Raw genomic sequence first — 16,184 nt, forward strand, 5'->3', positions numbered from 1 at the left:
GTATAGATATATATCCCCTTCCTCTTAGGCTTCCCGCCCACCCCCTGCCCCCATCCCATTCGTCTAGGTCATCACAGAGCATCGCTGGGCTGAACGACCACCACAGAGCAGCTTTCCCTAGCTATTTTACACACTCTTTTGCAACATAAAGGGTAATGGTTAATTCAGGGTTTTCACTCTCAAAAGCACTTGCATTAAAGTCTTTAAAATGATGTTAAAATGTATAATATTTTCTCCTTAATCATTAGTTAAAACTTGGCATCTCGTTAGAACTTTAATCAGCATTGAATTAATGACATCCTGAATAGCACTGGTCTAGAGCACACTGAGCTTTCAAAGTGCCATTGTGGCACTGGTGAAAGCTTTCACTACAAAAATTTTAATACATATTCGGGTGTGGTCAAGACAGATTAATATAATCACATGTAACCAAAATCCAGCTTGAATAAATACTGCTTTGGACAAATTTTGTTTCCTCTTGAGCAGGGTATCTCAATAGCAGTAGTATTGTTGCTCTGGACTCAGGTAACCTTTGCTGTGGGGGGCTGTCCTGTGCATTGTAAGATACTGCTCAGAATCTCTGGCCTCTTCTCATGAGTTGCTAGCAGCATGTCCTCTCCACCCAGATTGGGATGATAAAAAATGTCTCCAGATATTGGGGGACAAAAACTACCCATGATTCAAAACCACTATACCTTATCCTCATCAATGGCCAGGAAGTGCTATTTCAGTATTCTGACCCTTGTGGCCCATATTCCTGGGGCCCATCCTTGAAATGGTATCATTTCATGTAAAGTCACGTGATTGAGCTCACGATAAGCAGGAGGTGTGTCTAATTGACTTCTGAACAGCATAGAGGTCCATAGCCTAAGTGCCCTGTGAACACTGGCTGAAATTAATTTAACATTTCCTATTGATTTCTGAAGTTATGTTACCTACAAGGAAGTTTGAGATGTTCGTATCCAGGTCCTGCTTCCCATGAGATAGGTGCCTGATTAGGAAGGGGCCAGGCATGGGTCTCTGGGGACCAGTCTTCTCTCACTTGATCATCATGCCTTCCCCCTGGTATCTCTCGGCAGAGTGAACTCAAGGCTGAGCTGCTAGACTTCTTATTTATGGAACATAGAGAGGCAAGTCTACTCTGCTCTTGTTTTTAATCAGGTGGAGTAGATGCACTGGCTTAGTCTCAACATTTGCAAGCCTAAGGCTGGAAGGGGATCATATTTTCCATGTGGCAACTCCTGAGATGTATGAGCTCTGGTTGAGATTTTGGTCTTAGTGCTTTCGGATTGAATAACTGGGAAACCTGCATGCTCTGTGGGGTAGTTTCAGGGCATCATCTGCCTTCTGTGGTCGTAACAGAAAAAAGAATTGTGGTGAGACAACAGAGCCACAGAAACATTGGGGTGAGTTTTGTTTTGTGAGCATGTGTCGATTACAACTGCACTTTGAAAGCAAAGTGAGTTGCCTATGGCATTTTACAAAGTGCTCTCACATTGGTCTGGTCTTTGCCAGAAGCAAGCACTGTGCCAAGTATTGGAATTCAGGGATGAAGAATATGTGGTCTTCATCCCTGGGGACCTTTATTCTTTCAACATTTTCTGAACACTTACAATGTTGCCAAATACTGAAAGGTTGTTGTTGAATCACGCGAAGACACCGGGATTCTTGGCCCCTGGAGGAGAAGAATTCAATCCGGGGCCAGAGACGAGGCTTGATCGCTCAGAGCTTTTGTGTAATAAAGTTTTATTAAAGTATAAAGGAGATAGAGAAAGCTTCTGACATAGGCATCAGAAGGGGGCAGAAAGAGTACCCGCTTGCTAGTGTTAACAATGAAGTTATATACTCCAAAGAATGTCTGGAGGTTGTAAGGACCTCCCATAATTTACATTTTAAGGTAACAGAATTAGCCAGAAGGTTTGATCCAGAGACTGTCCTTAGGCAGGATACATTATTGTTATATAAGCCTAAGGAATGTGGAGAAAGAAAAAAAGTTTGTCCTTTCTTCCTCCTTGAGAATTCCAGACCCCTCTCTCCTTGAGGACCCCTAGACTCCCTATCAACCTGCCTACAAAATGACTCTCTCACTACATTCCTTAGGATTATATAACAATAATGTATCCTGCCTAAAGACAGTCTCTGGATCAAACCTTCTGGCTAATTCTGTTATCTTAAAATGTAAATTATGGGAGGTCCTTACAACCTCCAGACATTCTTTGAAGTGTATAACTTCATTGTTAACACTAGCAAGCGGGTACTCTTTCTGCCCCCTTCTGATGCCTATGTCAGAAGCTTTCTCTATCTCCTTTATACTTTAATAAAACTTTATTACACAAAAGCTCTGAGCGATCAAGCCTCGTCTCTGGCCCCGGATTGAATTCTCCTCCGGGGGCCAAGAATCCCGGTGTCATCTCATGATTCAACAACAACCTTTGAATACTGTGCTATGACGGTAGTTAGTCAGTGTTAGTCTCTTAGTCATGTTCGACTCTTTGTGACCCCATGTACTGTAGCCCACCAGGCTCTTCTGTCCATGGAATTTCCAGGCAAGAAAACTGGAGTGGTTTGGCATTCCCTTCTTCAAGGGATAGTCCTGACCCAGGGATTGAACTCCAGTCGTCTGCATTGTAGGCAGTTTCTTTACCATCTAAACCACCAGATCTGTAGCCACTCTTCATTCTGTGTATACCACTGAGTGCTGTATTATGGAGGATATTCAGTTAGCACTGGAGATGGAGTGTTGAGCAGGACATAATCTCTGCAAGTTCACAACTTAGTGGGGCAGATGGTCACATAACACAATTATAAATCAGTGTGTAAAGTGCTGTGATTCCAAAACGTCCTGAGAGTAGAAGGCCACTGACTTGCAAGGCCTGTGGATTCAGAAGATGGACTTCCTATCTTTGAGAAGCATCCACGGCAGCACAGTGAATGAGTCCTTAATTTCTCCTGGGATGGAGACGTATGACATCCACCTGTGAGGTAGGTTTTGATTCCATGGTACAATTTGGATCTTGAGTCTCTGTGAGGTGAAATAACTTTCCAGATAAGTTACCACTTAAGGATATTGGTATGTATACCTAGGACTCCAAGCAGTTCTTTCTTCCATGAGTGATTTGGTAAAATTCCCAAGCTGATCTGAGAGGTTAGTGCTAGTCTCTGCAATTGTAAACTCTGTCGGTTTCTTTATGGTGGTGACTCATGATAGTCCTCGATCATCTGGGCCTGTCTCCAATGCTAAAGGAAGGAAGCTTTGTGGCGTGAGTTGATGTCATATGACTCCTAGTGTCAAGCACCCTGGAGCTTAACCATACAAGGGCCTATGTTGATACACACTGGTCTCAGTCAACTTGGATAAATCCAGATGGTTGAAAAGAGTCTGCTAAACAGTCAGTGCACAATCTTGGTGATGCTTTAGGTGTTGTAAGGTTGGACTTCAGAGGAGGATTTGTCAAGGCACTAGTTGGGATTCTGGGTGGAGAAGTCGTTTGCACTTCTGTTGCCACTGGGGATATACAATTGAAAAAGTGAAGGTACCTGGGTAGAGAGTTGTGAATGTATTGAACTGGAGCTTTTGCAAGGAACTAGGTCACCTAGTGTCCAAGTGTAGAAGCAGATAATTAGGAGGAGAAGCAAAAATAAGGAGTCCTGAGTGTCAAGTGAAATTTCTTCAGAAGACTCTGAAGGGTATATGGGGAGGTGAGAATCCTATTTTGTAAGCCACAAAGAGAAAAGGAGCAAAAGACAGTGAGATAATGGAAATTTGTAGGTAAAAACCAAAGCATTCAAAGTCAATACAGAGATGATTATCATGAAGATAGCAACACTGTCCTTTCTGCCCCTATATCACCCAATGGGGCAACAAATTTTATAATAGGTTTCTCCTAGTCCAAAGTCTGGGATTCGCTGGTGGCTCAGTTCATCACTCATTTGTGTCTGACTCTTTGCGACCCCATGGACTACAGCACGCCAGGCTTCCCTGTCCATCACCAACTCCCGGAGTTTACTCAAACTCATGTCCATTGAGTCGGTGATGCCATCCAGCCATCTCATCCTCTGTCATCCCCTTCTCCTCCCGCCCTCAATCCCTCCCAGCATCAGGGTCTTTTCCAATGAGTAAGTTCTTCACATCAGGTGGCCAACATATTGGAGTTTCAGCTTAAGCATCAGTCCTTCCAATGAATATTCAGACTGATTTCCTTTAGGATGGACTGGTTGGATCTCCTTGCAGTCCAAGGGACTCTCAAGAGTCTTCTCCAACACCACAGTTCAAAAGCATCAATTCTTTGGCACTCAGCTTTCTTTATAATCCAACTCTCACATCAGTACATGATTACTGGAAAAGCTGTAACTTTGACTAGACAGATCTGTGTTGGCAAAGTAATGTTTCTGCTTTTGAATATGCTGTCTAGGTTGCTCATAACTTTTCTTCCAAGGAGCAAGCGTCTTTTAATTTCATGGCTGCACTCACCATCTGCAGTGATTTTGGAGTCCAAAAAAATAAAGTCTGTCACTGTTTCCATTGTTTCCCCATCTATTTGCCATGAAGTGATGGGACCTGATCCCATGATCTTAGTTTTCTGAATGCTGAGTTTTAAGCGAACTTTTTCACTCTCCTCTTTCACTTTCATCAAGAAGTTCTTCAGTTCTTCATTTTCTGTCATAAAGGTGGTGTCACCTGCATATCTGAGGTTATTGATATTTCTCCCAGCAGTCTTGATTCCAGCTAGTGCTTCATCCAGTCCAGCATTTATCATGATGTAGTCTGCATTTAAGTTAAATAAGCAGGGTGACAATATACAGCCTTGATGCACTCCTTTCCCGATTTGGAACCAGTCTGTAGTTCCATGTCCAGTTCTAACTGTTGCTTCTTGACCTGCATACAGATTTCTCAGGAGGCAGATCAGGTGGTCTGGTATTCCCATCTCTTTAAGAATTTTCCAGTGTTTGTTGTGATCCACACAGTCAAAGGCTTTGGTATAGTCAATAAAGCAGAAGTAGATGTTTTTCTGGAAAATCTGCCTTCAATGCAGGAGACCTGGGTTGGATCCTCTGGTGAGGAAGATCCCCTGGAGAAGGGAATGGCTACCTACTCCAGTATTCTTGCCTGGATAATTCCATGGATGAAGGAGCCTGGTGGACTACAGCCCATAGGGCCTCAAAGAGTCAGACTTAATTGAGAGACTAACACTTTCAGCTGTTTCACAGTTCAAAGTCTCATCCACTAGTCCAACCTCTACCTACAAAACACTTTTACTTTTCAGTTGCCTGACTTTTTTCAGGATTTCCCATTGTCTGTTGACTGAACTCCAAAGTCCATAGGAGTCTTTTATGAAGTGATATTATAACCTATTTCCAGCTTTAGTATTTCTATTTCCACTTTACTCCAGCCTTACTCAATGAATTTCCATTGTTTGTACATCCTCTTCTGCTTTTTTGAAGTGTTCTTCCCTTTTTTTTTCACATGACTAACTCCTACTAATCTTTCAGTATCCAGGTCACAAGCTTCTCAGACATGCAAGGGATTGTTATGCAATTTTCCTACTTAATGTATGAGTCTTTTGTTTCATTTCAGATCACCCATTGAAATTCCTGCCTCCTGGTGGCTACGTCATGGCTAAAACACACAATGTGACAGAATTCATTTTCCTGGGACTTTCTTCCAATCCAGAGGTGCAGAAAGTCTGCTTTGTGATGTTTCTGCTCCTGTACACAGCCACTGTGCTGGGGCATTTCCTCATTGTCCTCACTGTCAGGAGCAGCAGAACCCTTGGCTCCCCTATGTACTTCTTCCTTAGCTACCTGTCCTTTGTTGAGATCTGCTACGCCTCGACAACAGTCCCCAGACTCATCTCAGATCTGCTGGCTGAGAGGAAAGCCATATCTCTGTGGGGCTGCATGTCACAAGTTTTCTTTATCCACTTCTTTGGTGGCATTGAAATGTTCTTGCTCACTGTGATGGCCTATGACCGCTACGTGGCCATCTGCAAGCCCCTCAGCTACACCACCATCATGAGCCGGCAGGCGTGTGCCCTCCTGGTGGGAGCAGCATGGGTGGGGGGCTTTGTGCATTCCTTGGCCCAAATCCTTCTCATCTTCCACTTGCCCTTCTGTGGCCCCAATGTGATCGACCACTATTTCTGTGACGTGCTTCCCCTGCTCAAACTTGCCTGCTCTGACACCGTCCTCATTGGTCTTCTGATCATTGCCAATGGGGGGACCCTGTCCGTGATCAGCTTTGTGGTCCTCTTAGCCTCCTATGTGGTCATCTTGCTCCATCTGAGGACTCGGAGCTCCGCGGGGCGGCGCAAGGCCCTGTCCACCTGTGGGGCCCACGTCACTGTGGTCACCTTGTTCTTTGGGCCCTGCATCTTCATCTATCTGAGACCTTCTACCACCCTGTCTGTGGACAAGACGGTGGCCATATTCTACACGGTGATCACCCCACTGCTTAACCCTGTCATCTACTCCCTGAGAAATGCTGAAGTGAAGAAGGCCATGAGGAGGCTGTGGGTCAGAGCAATCAAATTAGAAGAGAGGTAGAGGCTGAGCCTTGGTCTTGATCCTCGGGCTTAGAAAGATGGTGAATAAAAGCGAAGTGACACAATGGAATGAAGGACACTTCCTAGGGTTTATTTTTAGATTACTCCAACTGGTTCCATTCTTCAACAGGTTCATTGTACTCATTTATTAAATATTTTATTTTATGGATATACTATTACTTAACTAGCCATTTTTCTGTTACATGTTTAGATTATTTATATATTTTTACTACTATAAATAATAATGTGCTAAATATTCTTGAATAAAAATCTTGGTTGATACTTCTCATTTTTATGTCTAATTTGCTATCATAAATTTACTGCATTAAAAGTTACTATAACTTTTGATGCATAGTCTCAAATCAATTCTCAGAAGGTTTGTAATCCAGCACAGTCATTACAGTTTTTCTTGGTGAGAAATAAAGTTTTATACACTCTCAAATGACCTCCCCACAAGATGTTTATTAATTGTAAAAATTTAAAGGTAACTTTATAGTTGTGAAACCTGGTAGACACTTCCTTTAACTATTACTCACATTTATTATTGCCATTTACAAAGAGACACACAATGTCAGTGTGATATTTCTACCCAAAATACATAATATGAGTTTATTTATGAAAAAAAGTCAGTCAAACTTTAGTCAAAAGACATTTTGAAAGGAGAGAGATCAAGATGGTAGAGTAGGAGGAAGCTGGCTCATCTCCCTTCATAAGTATATGAAAACTACAGCTACATATATAGTGACTCTCACTGAAGTTGATACAGGTACTAGCAGAATTGTTCTTCTACAACCAAAGCTGTAAAGAGAGATCCCCATGGATTCTAATGGAAGGGGAGGAGATGTGATCTGTTTAGGACTCACACCCCCAGTGGGGAACACAGAAAAGGAGAGGATATTATAGACTCAGGGTATTGAGGGGTTGAAACTACGTATTAAACACCCCAGGCCTGAAGTCTGATACCAGGAAGAGGAGCCCTCTTAGCTGGCTTGAAAACCAATGGGGCTTACCAGAAGGATTTAAGAATCCAAGACTCTGCTCTTAAAAGCATACACACAGCCTTGCTTACTCCAAGTTACAGCACAAAGACAGCAGATTGAAAACTGTCTGGGGATCTAGATGTTCCTCCAGCACCCCTCAAGCATGCCACTCTTCTTGCCTGTCTGCGCTGGGCCCCTAATGCTCTGGGGCTGTTTACCAGTAAGCCAGAGGCTGCCACTACTAACAGGGAGCACATATTTGAGGGAAAAAACCAGAATGAATCCAGCCCCTGTTTCTGATTGGGGCAGAAGGAGCCATTGCCAGTGCATGCTTTGGTGCACACACTTGGGAGAGTGAGACTAGCTCCAGGGCAGAGAGGGCCTCTGCTGTTGTCTCTGTACACTCTCAGAAGGGAGCGAAACTAGCTCTAGGTGGAGACCTCCACCAAAGTACTGAAAGGAAAAAGCCTACAACCTAGGATACTCTACCAGCAAGATTATTTTTCAAAATTGAAGGAGAAATAAATAACTTCTCAGACTAGCAAAAATGAAAAGATTTCATCAATACTAACCTGACCTTATAAGAAGTATTAAAGGGTCTACTTAAGGGAAAGATAAAAGGCTACAGAACTAAGAAATTATAGGAAGGGGAAAATTCCACTGGTAAAGGCAAATATATAATAAAGGCTGTGGATCAGCTACTTAAATAAACTAGCATGAAATTTAAAAGACAATGTAAAATCAGGTATCACTACAATAAAGAGTTAAGGGATATGCATGAAGATGTAGAATATAACATCAAAAAATGTGGGGAGGAGTGAAAAATACAGAGATTTTAGAATGTGCATTTAAATGACAATCAGTTTAAAACAAGTAGATACAGGTCAACGTATATGAATTCCATGATTACCACAAATCAAAAACCTACAATATATACACAAAAATTAGAAAGAAGCACAAACAGCGTTAAAGAAAATCATCAAACCACAAGGGAAGAGTCTAAAAGAACAACAGAGTAGAACTACAAAGACAATCAGAAAATAAATGGCAAAATCACTAGTCCATACCTATCAACAATTACTTAAAATTTTACTGGGCTAAATGCTCTAACCAAAGACTTAGGGAGGTTATTTGGATAAATAAACAAGGCTTATCTAAGTGCTGCCTCCAAGAGACTTCAGAGATAAAGATACAAACAAACAAAGTGTGGGGATGGAAGGAATATATCATGAAAACAGAAATGGAAAGAAAGCTGGGATAGCAATATGCATTTCAGACAAAATATGCTTTAAAAAAATCTATAATAGACAAGAAAAGACATTACACAATGATAAAGTGATAAATATGAGAAGGTGATATAGCATTTATAATATACTTACTATAGGAGGATCTAACTATATAAGACTATAAATTATATATATAAATTTTATATATAAATTATAAATTATGTATATAAATTATTATATATATAATTTATATTAATATAAATTGAAACAATAATACAGTAATTGGAAGGGACTTGTCCGCTTACTTCATTGAACAGTCATTCAGATTTCTCTACCTGTTAACATCCTACCCACCCTCAAAAACCCACCTGAAATGCTGCTGCCTTAAAATTTATCAAAACTTAGGTACACACACACTTACAGACCATGTAAGTGTAAAGCATGGTACTATTTGCAGTAGAGAGAAATGTAAACAAATGTGAAGATGCAATATCAAGTCAAACTTCATAAAACTAATGGTAGTACATACAGTATGACTGTAATAATTCCATTGCCACCTCCTGTTGCTATGACAGTGAGCTCAAGTGTTGCAAAGATACACTTAAAATGCATCTTCATGCTAATCAATTACCCATGAGCAGTCACCTCTGCAGTAAATTGTTTTTCTCAGTAAAAAGTGATCTTTTGAGGTTCTTGTGTAGTTTTCATCATATTTAGTGCAATATCGTAAACATTGGATAACACTAGGGACCCTTATGAAGTGCCACCAGTGATTCTAGAAGTACTTTTAAGAAGCAAAGTCATGATGTTACAGAAAAGTTGAATTGCTTGATATGTTCCATAGATTGAGATATGCAGCAAGGGCCGCCTGCCACTTTAAGATAAATGATTCTAGTATAAGGATGATTGTAAAAAGAAAATCCATAAAGCTATCATTGCAGCTATTGGTTCCATTGACACTTTGAAGTCAGGAAGTACCTTGCCAGTAAGGGACTGTCTTTTAAATCTCTTTTGGTTTTGGACAATGCCCTTGATTACTCCTTGGAAGGAAAGTTATGACCAACTTAGACAGCATATTAAAAAGCAGAGACATTACTTTGCCAACAAAGGTCCGTCTAGTCAAGGCTATGGTTTTTCCAGTGGTCAGGTATGGATGTGAGAGTTGGACTATAAAGAATGCTGAGTGCCAAAGAATTAATGCTTTTGAACTGTGGTGTTGGAGAAGACTCTTGAGAGTCCCTTGGACTGCAAGGAGATCCAACCAGTCCATCCTAAAGAAGATCATCAGTCCTGGGTGTTCATTGGAAGGACTGATATTGAAGCTGAAACTCCTATACTTTGGTCAATTGATGCGAAGAGCTGACTCATTGGAAAAGACTATGATGCTGGGAAAGATTGAGGGCAGGAGGACAAGGGGATGACAGGGGATGAGATGGTTGTATGGCATCACCGACTCGATGGACATGGGTTTGGGTGGACTCCGGGAGTTGGTGATGGACAGGGAGGCCTGGCGTGCTGCAATTCATGGGGTCGCAAAGAGTCGGACACGACTGAGCAACTGAACTGAATTGAACTGAAGTGAAGGACCTTTGAGGTTCATTATCTGTGTTGCTCTATGGAAAGGATTGTCAACACTATGGGAGAGAACCTGATAGAGAAAGCACCATGAAAGTCTGGAATAATCACACCAGTGAAGATGCCATTATTGAAAAATCTGTGAAACATCAAGCCTGAAACAATAAATTCCTGCTACAGAAAACTTTCCAGATGCTGTGCATGACTTCACAGGATTTATGACAGAACCAATCAAGAAAATCATGAAAGAGATTGTGGATATGGAAAACAAAAAAGGTAGGGAGTGAAGTGTTTCAAGACATGGATCTTGAAGAAATTCAAGAGCTAATAGACTGCACGCTAGTGGCATTAGCAGAAGGCACCTTGATGGAGGTAAGTGCTTCCAAATCAGCGCCCGAAAATGAAGAAAACATCAAAGTAGCACCAGGAGACACTGACATTGGACAGCTTGCACAAGGGTTCCAATTAGAAAGGGCTGATTTTGACTTCTTTTAAAACATAGACGCTTCTATGAAATAGCCACAGAAACTAAATAGTAGAAGAAGGATTAGTACTTTGTAGAAACAATTTTACGGAAACGAAAAGCAAAAAGTCAGACAGAAGTTATGATATATTTCCGTAAAGTTACATCAAATGCATCTGCCTCTTCTGCCTCCCCTTCCACCTCTGCCCGAGACAGCAAGACCAACCCCTCTTCTTCCTCCTCTTCCTCAGTCCACTCAGCCTGAAGATGAGGAGGATGGTAGCAGGGAGTTGGACACGACGGAGCGGCTGAACTGAACTGAAAGCATTTGGTCCAGACCTAAACTCAGAGGAGCTGCCCTCCCTTTCTCTCAGTCCTTGATGCAGCAGGCTAGGATGTTAGTCTGCAGGCTGTGATAGGAGTTGCTTACTCATGTGGATGTTTCATTTTCTCCTGAGATCTACAGAAAGGACATTAGCAATGAACTTGAGTCACTGGATATTGCAAGAACAGATAATATCTACTTCTACTAAACTGTCAAAATTCTCAGGGATTATCTCATCTATTGAGGATTGAGAGTTAGTTGGTCTATTGAGGGATAATTGATCACTTTTTTCCTGGTCTCACTGGAAAAAACACAGGAATCAATGAAAACATTTTATTTTGTTTTTAAGAGGCAGAGATTGTAAAATGTTTAAAATGCCTTCTTAAAGTGTAATGATATTACACAGCATTGGAGACCTCCTGGTTAGGTTCTTAATTGTCAGTTCTGTTACAACATAAAACCCCAAGAAAATGTGTTTTCTAGGCAATAAATTGGAGAAAGAAATGACAACCTACTCCAGTATGCTTGCCTAGAGAATCCTGTGGACAGAGGAGCCTGGTGGGCTGCCGTCTGTGGGGTCACACAGTTCGGACATGACTGAAGCGACTTAGCTGTAGCTGTAGGCAATAAATACAATAGTACAAAAGAAAATTTGTAGAGGGCAGAAGACTACTCTGTGTGTACAATTTTGTATTCTCTTCCCACTTATTATTTGTATCCTTTTGGGTATAGCTTGAACTGCATATAACGGGAAACAGAGCTGCTTATAAGATGGAAGTACAGAGGCAGACAAGCCAGCGTGATTATTGAGGTCTACCAATACTATCAGAAATCTAGACTCCGCCACCTGAATCCTGCAGCGTTAGCCTCATCACCTCGAAGGGCTGCCAGTGCTGTGCTCCAGTGCTGCCCAGTGGAATTTTATGCTGTGCTAGAGACGTGCTCTGTCGGTGTTGTCCTGTGTGATAGTGACAACTGAGATGTGGCTATCCAGACCAAGGAATGGAATTTTAAAATATTTATTTTTAATAAGTTAAAGGTAAAATGTTTCGTGGGGCTAGTGGGTACCATGCTGGACAACACAGCTCTCACATTTCATCTGTCTTCCCAGGAAGCAGGAAAGGAGTACGGGGAAGGGGCAAATGAATTCCTTTCTTTTCAGATTTTTCAAAAGTGCCACATAGCACTTTTACTTTTACATTATTTGATGGACGTTAGTCACATGATTACCCTTATTTGCAGGGGAGATTGGAAACTAAAATATTTTCTTCTGTGTAGAATTATGTTCTGCTAAATATCAGGGTTTTGCCCTGTTCCAAAAGGGAAGAGGATGGATGTAAGGATTGGCTTATGGTCTCAGGCAGTCTATTAGAGCTTATTGTATGCTCAGTCACTCAGTCGTGTCAGACTCTGTGGCCCCATGCACTGTAGCCCACCAGGCTCCTCTGTCCATGGGATTTTCTAGGCAAGAATACTGGAATGGTTGCCATTTCCTCCTTCAGGGGACCTTCCCCACCCAGGGATTGAACCTACATCTCGCAGATTCTTTACCACTGAACCACCTGGGAATCTATTACCCATGTAATTAAACACTTTTTATAAACATGATTTTGATAGCTTGATTATGTCGCAGAGTCCAATTGTGGCATAATTTACTAATTATTCACTCACTTCGGAATTTTCAGATACATTTAATAACTTATTCAACAAAACTTAATGAGCATGTGCTGCATTCCAGACGTTGATGAAGAGACTGACACATGGGGGGAACTAAGTGACTTGAATCCATGAACGTTAGAATCAGGAGGTACATTGGAGTTAACCTAGTGCAATCCTGTCACGTTATACAGAAGAGGAAACCTGGGAGAGTGAGAGGTGAAATGGTGAGATGACGTGGCCTAAGTTAGTTAATCGACTCCTGACCCAGCTAGTGCCCAGGGGTCCTGGCTCCCTGCGGTCCTTTTTCTTCTCTGTTTTTTCTCCTGTTAATTCTCAGTAGTACAGTCTGGAAAAAATTTTCCTTCATCTTACTTTCAAGTTTCCTCTCTTACTGTCTCATTCTTGAGTGCAAAAACCTTATAGAAATCTCACTAAGCTAACTGAAAGTGATTTTGAATCTTTCCCCAAGTCATAGTTTACTTGGTAAAGTTCACCCTAGAGAAAGGAAATTCCATGGGGAAATTGTTCCCTTGATTATATGTGTGGCTGACATTATTTCAAATAGTTCACGGATCTAAGCATTTAATCACAACCCTTGGACTTTCAGTGGGTGGATAGGTTTGTCTACAGGAAAGGCAGAATCTTAAAAATCTCTGGATTGCTGCTTCCTGGGCTTATGTGTATTTCTTCTATATTTTATAAATCCAGATGTTAATCTGTATCCAAATCCTCTGTATTTTCCTTTTTGTTTTTGCTGATTCATCTTAGCCATGACCTTTGTTTTCTAAAAGTCCTAGGAATATTGCTGATTTTTCTCTTGGGGACAAGATCTGATCTTGAGTCCAGTAGCAACCACCACACAGTCCCATCAGAAGGCAGCTTAGTGTTATTGAAAGAGCACTCATTTCTAAGTTAGTAACCTGGCAACTAACTGGTGTGTGCCTTAGGATCCAATTAACATGGCTCATCCTCTGTCACTCTATCTATAAACAAAGGAGGTTAGAATGAAAGGTCTCTAAATCTTTTTAGCACGACTCTTAGAGTGGCGTAGCTGAGTGTGACCTGAACTTGGCTCACTGGGGGCCCTCAGGGGAAAATCATCTGAGTGTGTTAATATTAGCCAAAGCATCTTGCTTGTTAGGATTCCCAGAGAGATTCAATGCTTCATCCCCTCCCAGTTTCTCCAAACCAGATCGTTTCCTGAAGTAATGATCGATTCCAGCAGAAGCTAACTTCATGCTGAATTGGAGGCACTTGAATGCATTTGGGATCCATCTGAGCCAGTTGCCTGCCCTAAGGCAGAATGGACCACACCAGATTCTCTGACTTAAGGGTAGGTGATGTGACTGGAAGTAAGTTGTAGAGTTTCTGACTAGCCATATGTATAATATTGGGCAAGTCAGTTCTCTTTCAGCCACAAATGCTCATTTGTTAATTTATAAATTGCATACTGTTTATTTCTTTTTGGTTATGTCACAGGTATGTGGGAACTTCCCTGACCAGGGATCAAACCCATGTCCCCCTGCATGGGAAGTCTTAACCACTGGGCAACCAGGGAACTCCCTCATTTGTTAAACTGACCGCATGGGCTGTAGCTGGCCAGGCTCCTCCATCCATGGGATTTTCCAGGCAAGAGTACTGGAGTGGGTTGCCGTTTCCTTCTCTAGGGGATCTTCCTGACCCAGGGATTGAACCCGACTCTGCCCACATTATAGGCCAGACGCTTTACTGTCTGAGCCACCAGGGAAGATCATGCTATTTATTTATTTTTTTTGGTTATGCCACAAGCATGTGGGAACTTCCCTGACCAGGAATCAAACCCATTACCCCCTGCCTGGGAAGTCTTAACCACTGGACAACCAGGAAAGTCCTTCCTTTGTTATTAGGTGGTCGATTTTGAAGATTTTTTTGGAGGAAGGGGACAGGGCAAGGAATAGATTTATTCATTTTTGTAAAATATACATAACATAAGATTTGGTGATTTGTAAGTCTTTTACAATTTTGTGATTCTGTGAGGTAATATTTGGGATTATCAAGTGAGAACCATGTCATTGAGATGGAGGTTCTGTGACTTCATTCCGAGACCAGTCCCAGTGGCACATGAAGCTCTCTTTTCTTGTCTGCCTTCTATCTATCACTGGCTCTGGTCCCCAGTCCAGCAGTTTACCTGATGTACATGCTCAAATGCTGATTTAGGCTTTTACATGCTGGTCACGTCTTCTTTCCATGTTTCTTGGGGAGGCAGCTTTGCAGGGAACAAGGAGGTATGTCTTCTCACTTAAGTGAGAGAGATGGTGGGAATGGCCAGTTAATTCCCTTACTGCCAGGGTCCAGCCCTGGCTGATCCAGGGTATTTGAAGTGGGGACGGCGTCGGCGAGGATCAGGATACAATAGCTTCAATTAGTTATTAATTAAAGATGTAAAGAGTAATAGAATGAGGATAGCTCAGTAGGGAAATTCAGTGGAGAAAAGAGGCTGAGTAGCTTGGTTTACGCAGGAGACCAATAAAACTTCAAGACAAGAAGCTTGCACCACTTACGTAGGCCGCAGGCGTCCTTCCGTTCTCCCGAAGGAGAGGAGACACTGAGGCCTCCCTGGTCGGATCTTAGAAGCCCAGGCAAAATTAGTAAGCTTGGTGGCTTCCGCGCTCCAGATGGAAACTCAGCCAGAGTGAGAGAGAGAGCGACATGGGGAGACCAGTATTTCGAGAAACTGATCCCAATTCTTTATTTTCCATGGTCTACTTTTATACACTGAGATGTTATGCAAAAGTCACGTGGGGCCAGCAGTCCTGACTTTTATCAAAGTCAGGTGCTTCATACAAATGTATACAGAGGTCTTAGGGGTGTTACATCATCTTCTGGCCAGGGGGCCTGCTGACAATTTATGACCCTCTCCTTGTGACAGTGGTCAGTCAACCAGGACACTTATTTCTCCAGGGCTGATTATTCTCAAAACAGATGCCACCCAAATAAAGTTACATTCCTATAGGGTGAGGGTGTAGTGGGTTTTAGTTAAGGAAAGAATTTACTTAGCCTAAGGTCTAACATGATTTATATCAAAGGTTAATACTTATTTCTTCTATATATTCATTAATGTGTGTAAGGGCAGGGGATGTGGAGACTTAGCAACAAACATTGGCTCAACAAATGAAAAACCCTTCACCAATACAGTTTCTAATCAGCCCACTATACTTATACTAATAGTTTTCTAACTTTTCTAAGGAACCTGTTTTTAGAAGGTTTAAAGCATCTCGTGCCTCTCATGGCTGGGAGGCTGTGAGCAATCACATGTGGCCGGACAAGCCTGTCAGGCAGGCTAGAGAACCTTCAGAGGAGTTTGTAGGTTGAAACACTCCTATCACGCCCAGGAGTTTTTATTAACTGGAGCTCTAAGTTAACTCCTTCTCTGAA

At 41.9% G+C, this 16,184-nt stretch overlaps 1 protein-coding gene across 1 annotated transcript; it reads left to right on the forward strand.

Annotated features, from left to right (window-relative positions):
* Positions 1 to 5,134: 5,134 nt before the first annotated feature.
* On the forward strand, positions 5,135 to 8,006 carry LOC104990375 (olfactory receptor 4X2-like). Its single transcript, XM_010842437.1, has one exon. It carries the CDS (start codon positions 5,614 to 5,616, stop codon positions 6,541 to 6,543), a length of 930 nt encoding a protein of 309 aa, XP_010840739.1. The 5' UTR covers positions 5,135 to 5,613; the 3' UTR covers positions 6,544 to 8,006.
* Positions 8,007 to 16,184: the final 8,178 nt, after the last annotated feature.

The sequence above is a fragment of the Bison bison genome, unplaced genomic scaffold (genome assembly GCF_000754665.1).
Source record: "Bison bison bison isolate TAMUID 2011002044 unplaced genomic scaffold, Bison_UMD1.0 scf7180017864178, whole genome shotgun sequence".
Taxonomy (NCBI): Eukaryota; Metazoa; Chordata; class Mammalia; order Artiodactyla; family Bovidae; genus Bison; species Bison bison.

Bases quoted from the DNA above. Each gene is read 5' to 3' on its own strand.
- LOC104990375 (XM_010842437.1), top strand. From the start codon at position 5,614: ATGGCTAAAACACACAATGTGACAGAATTCATTTTCCTGGGACTTTCT.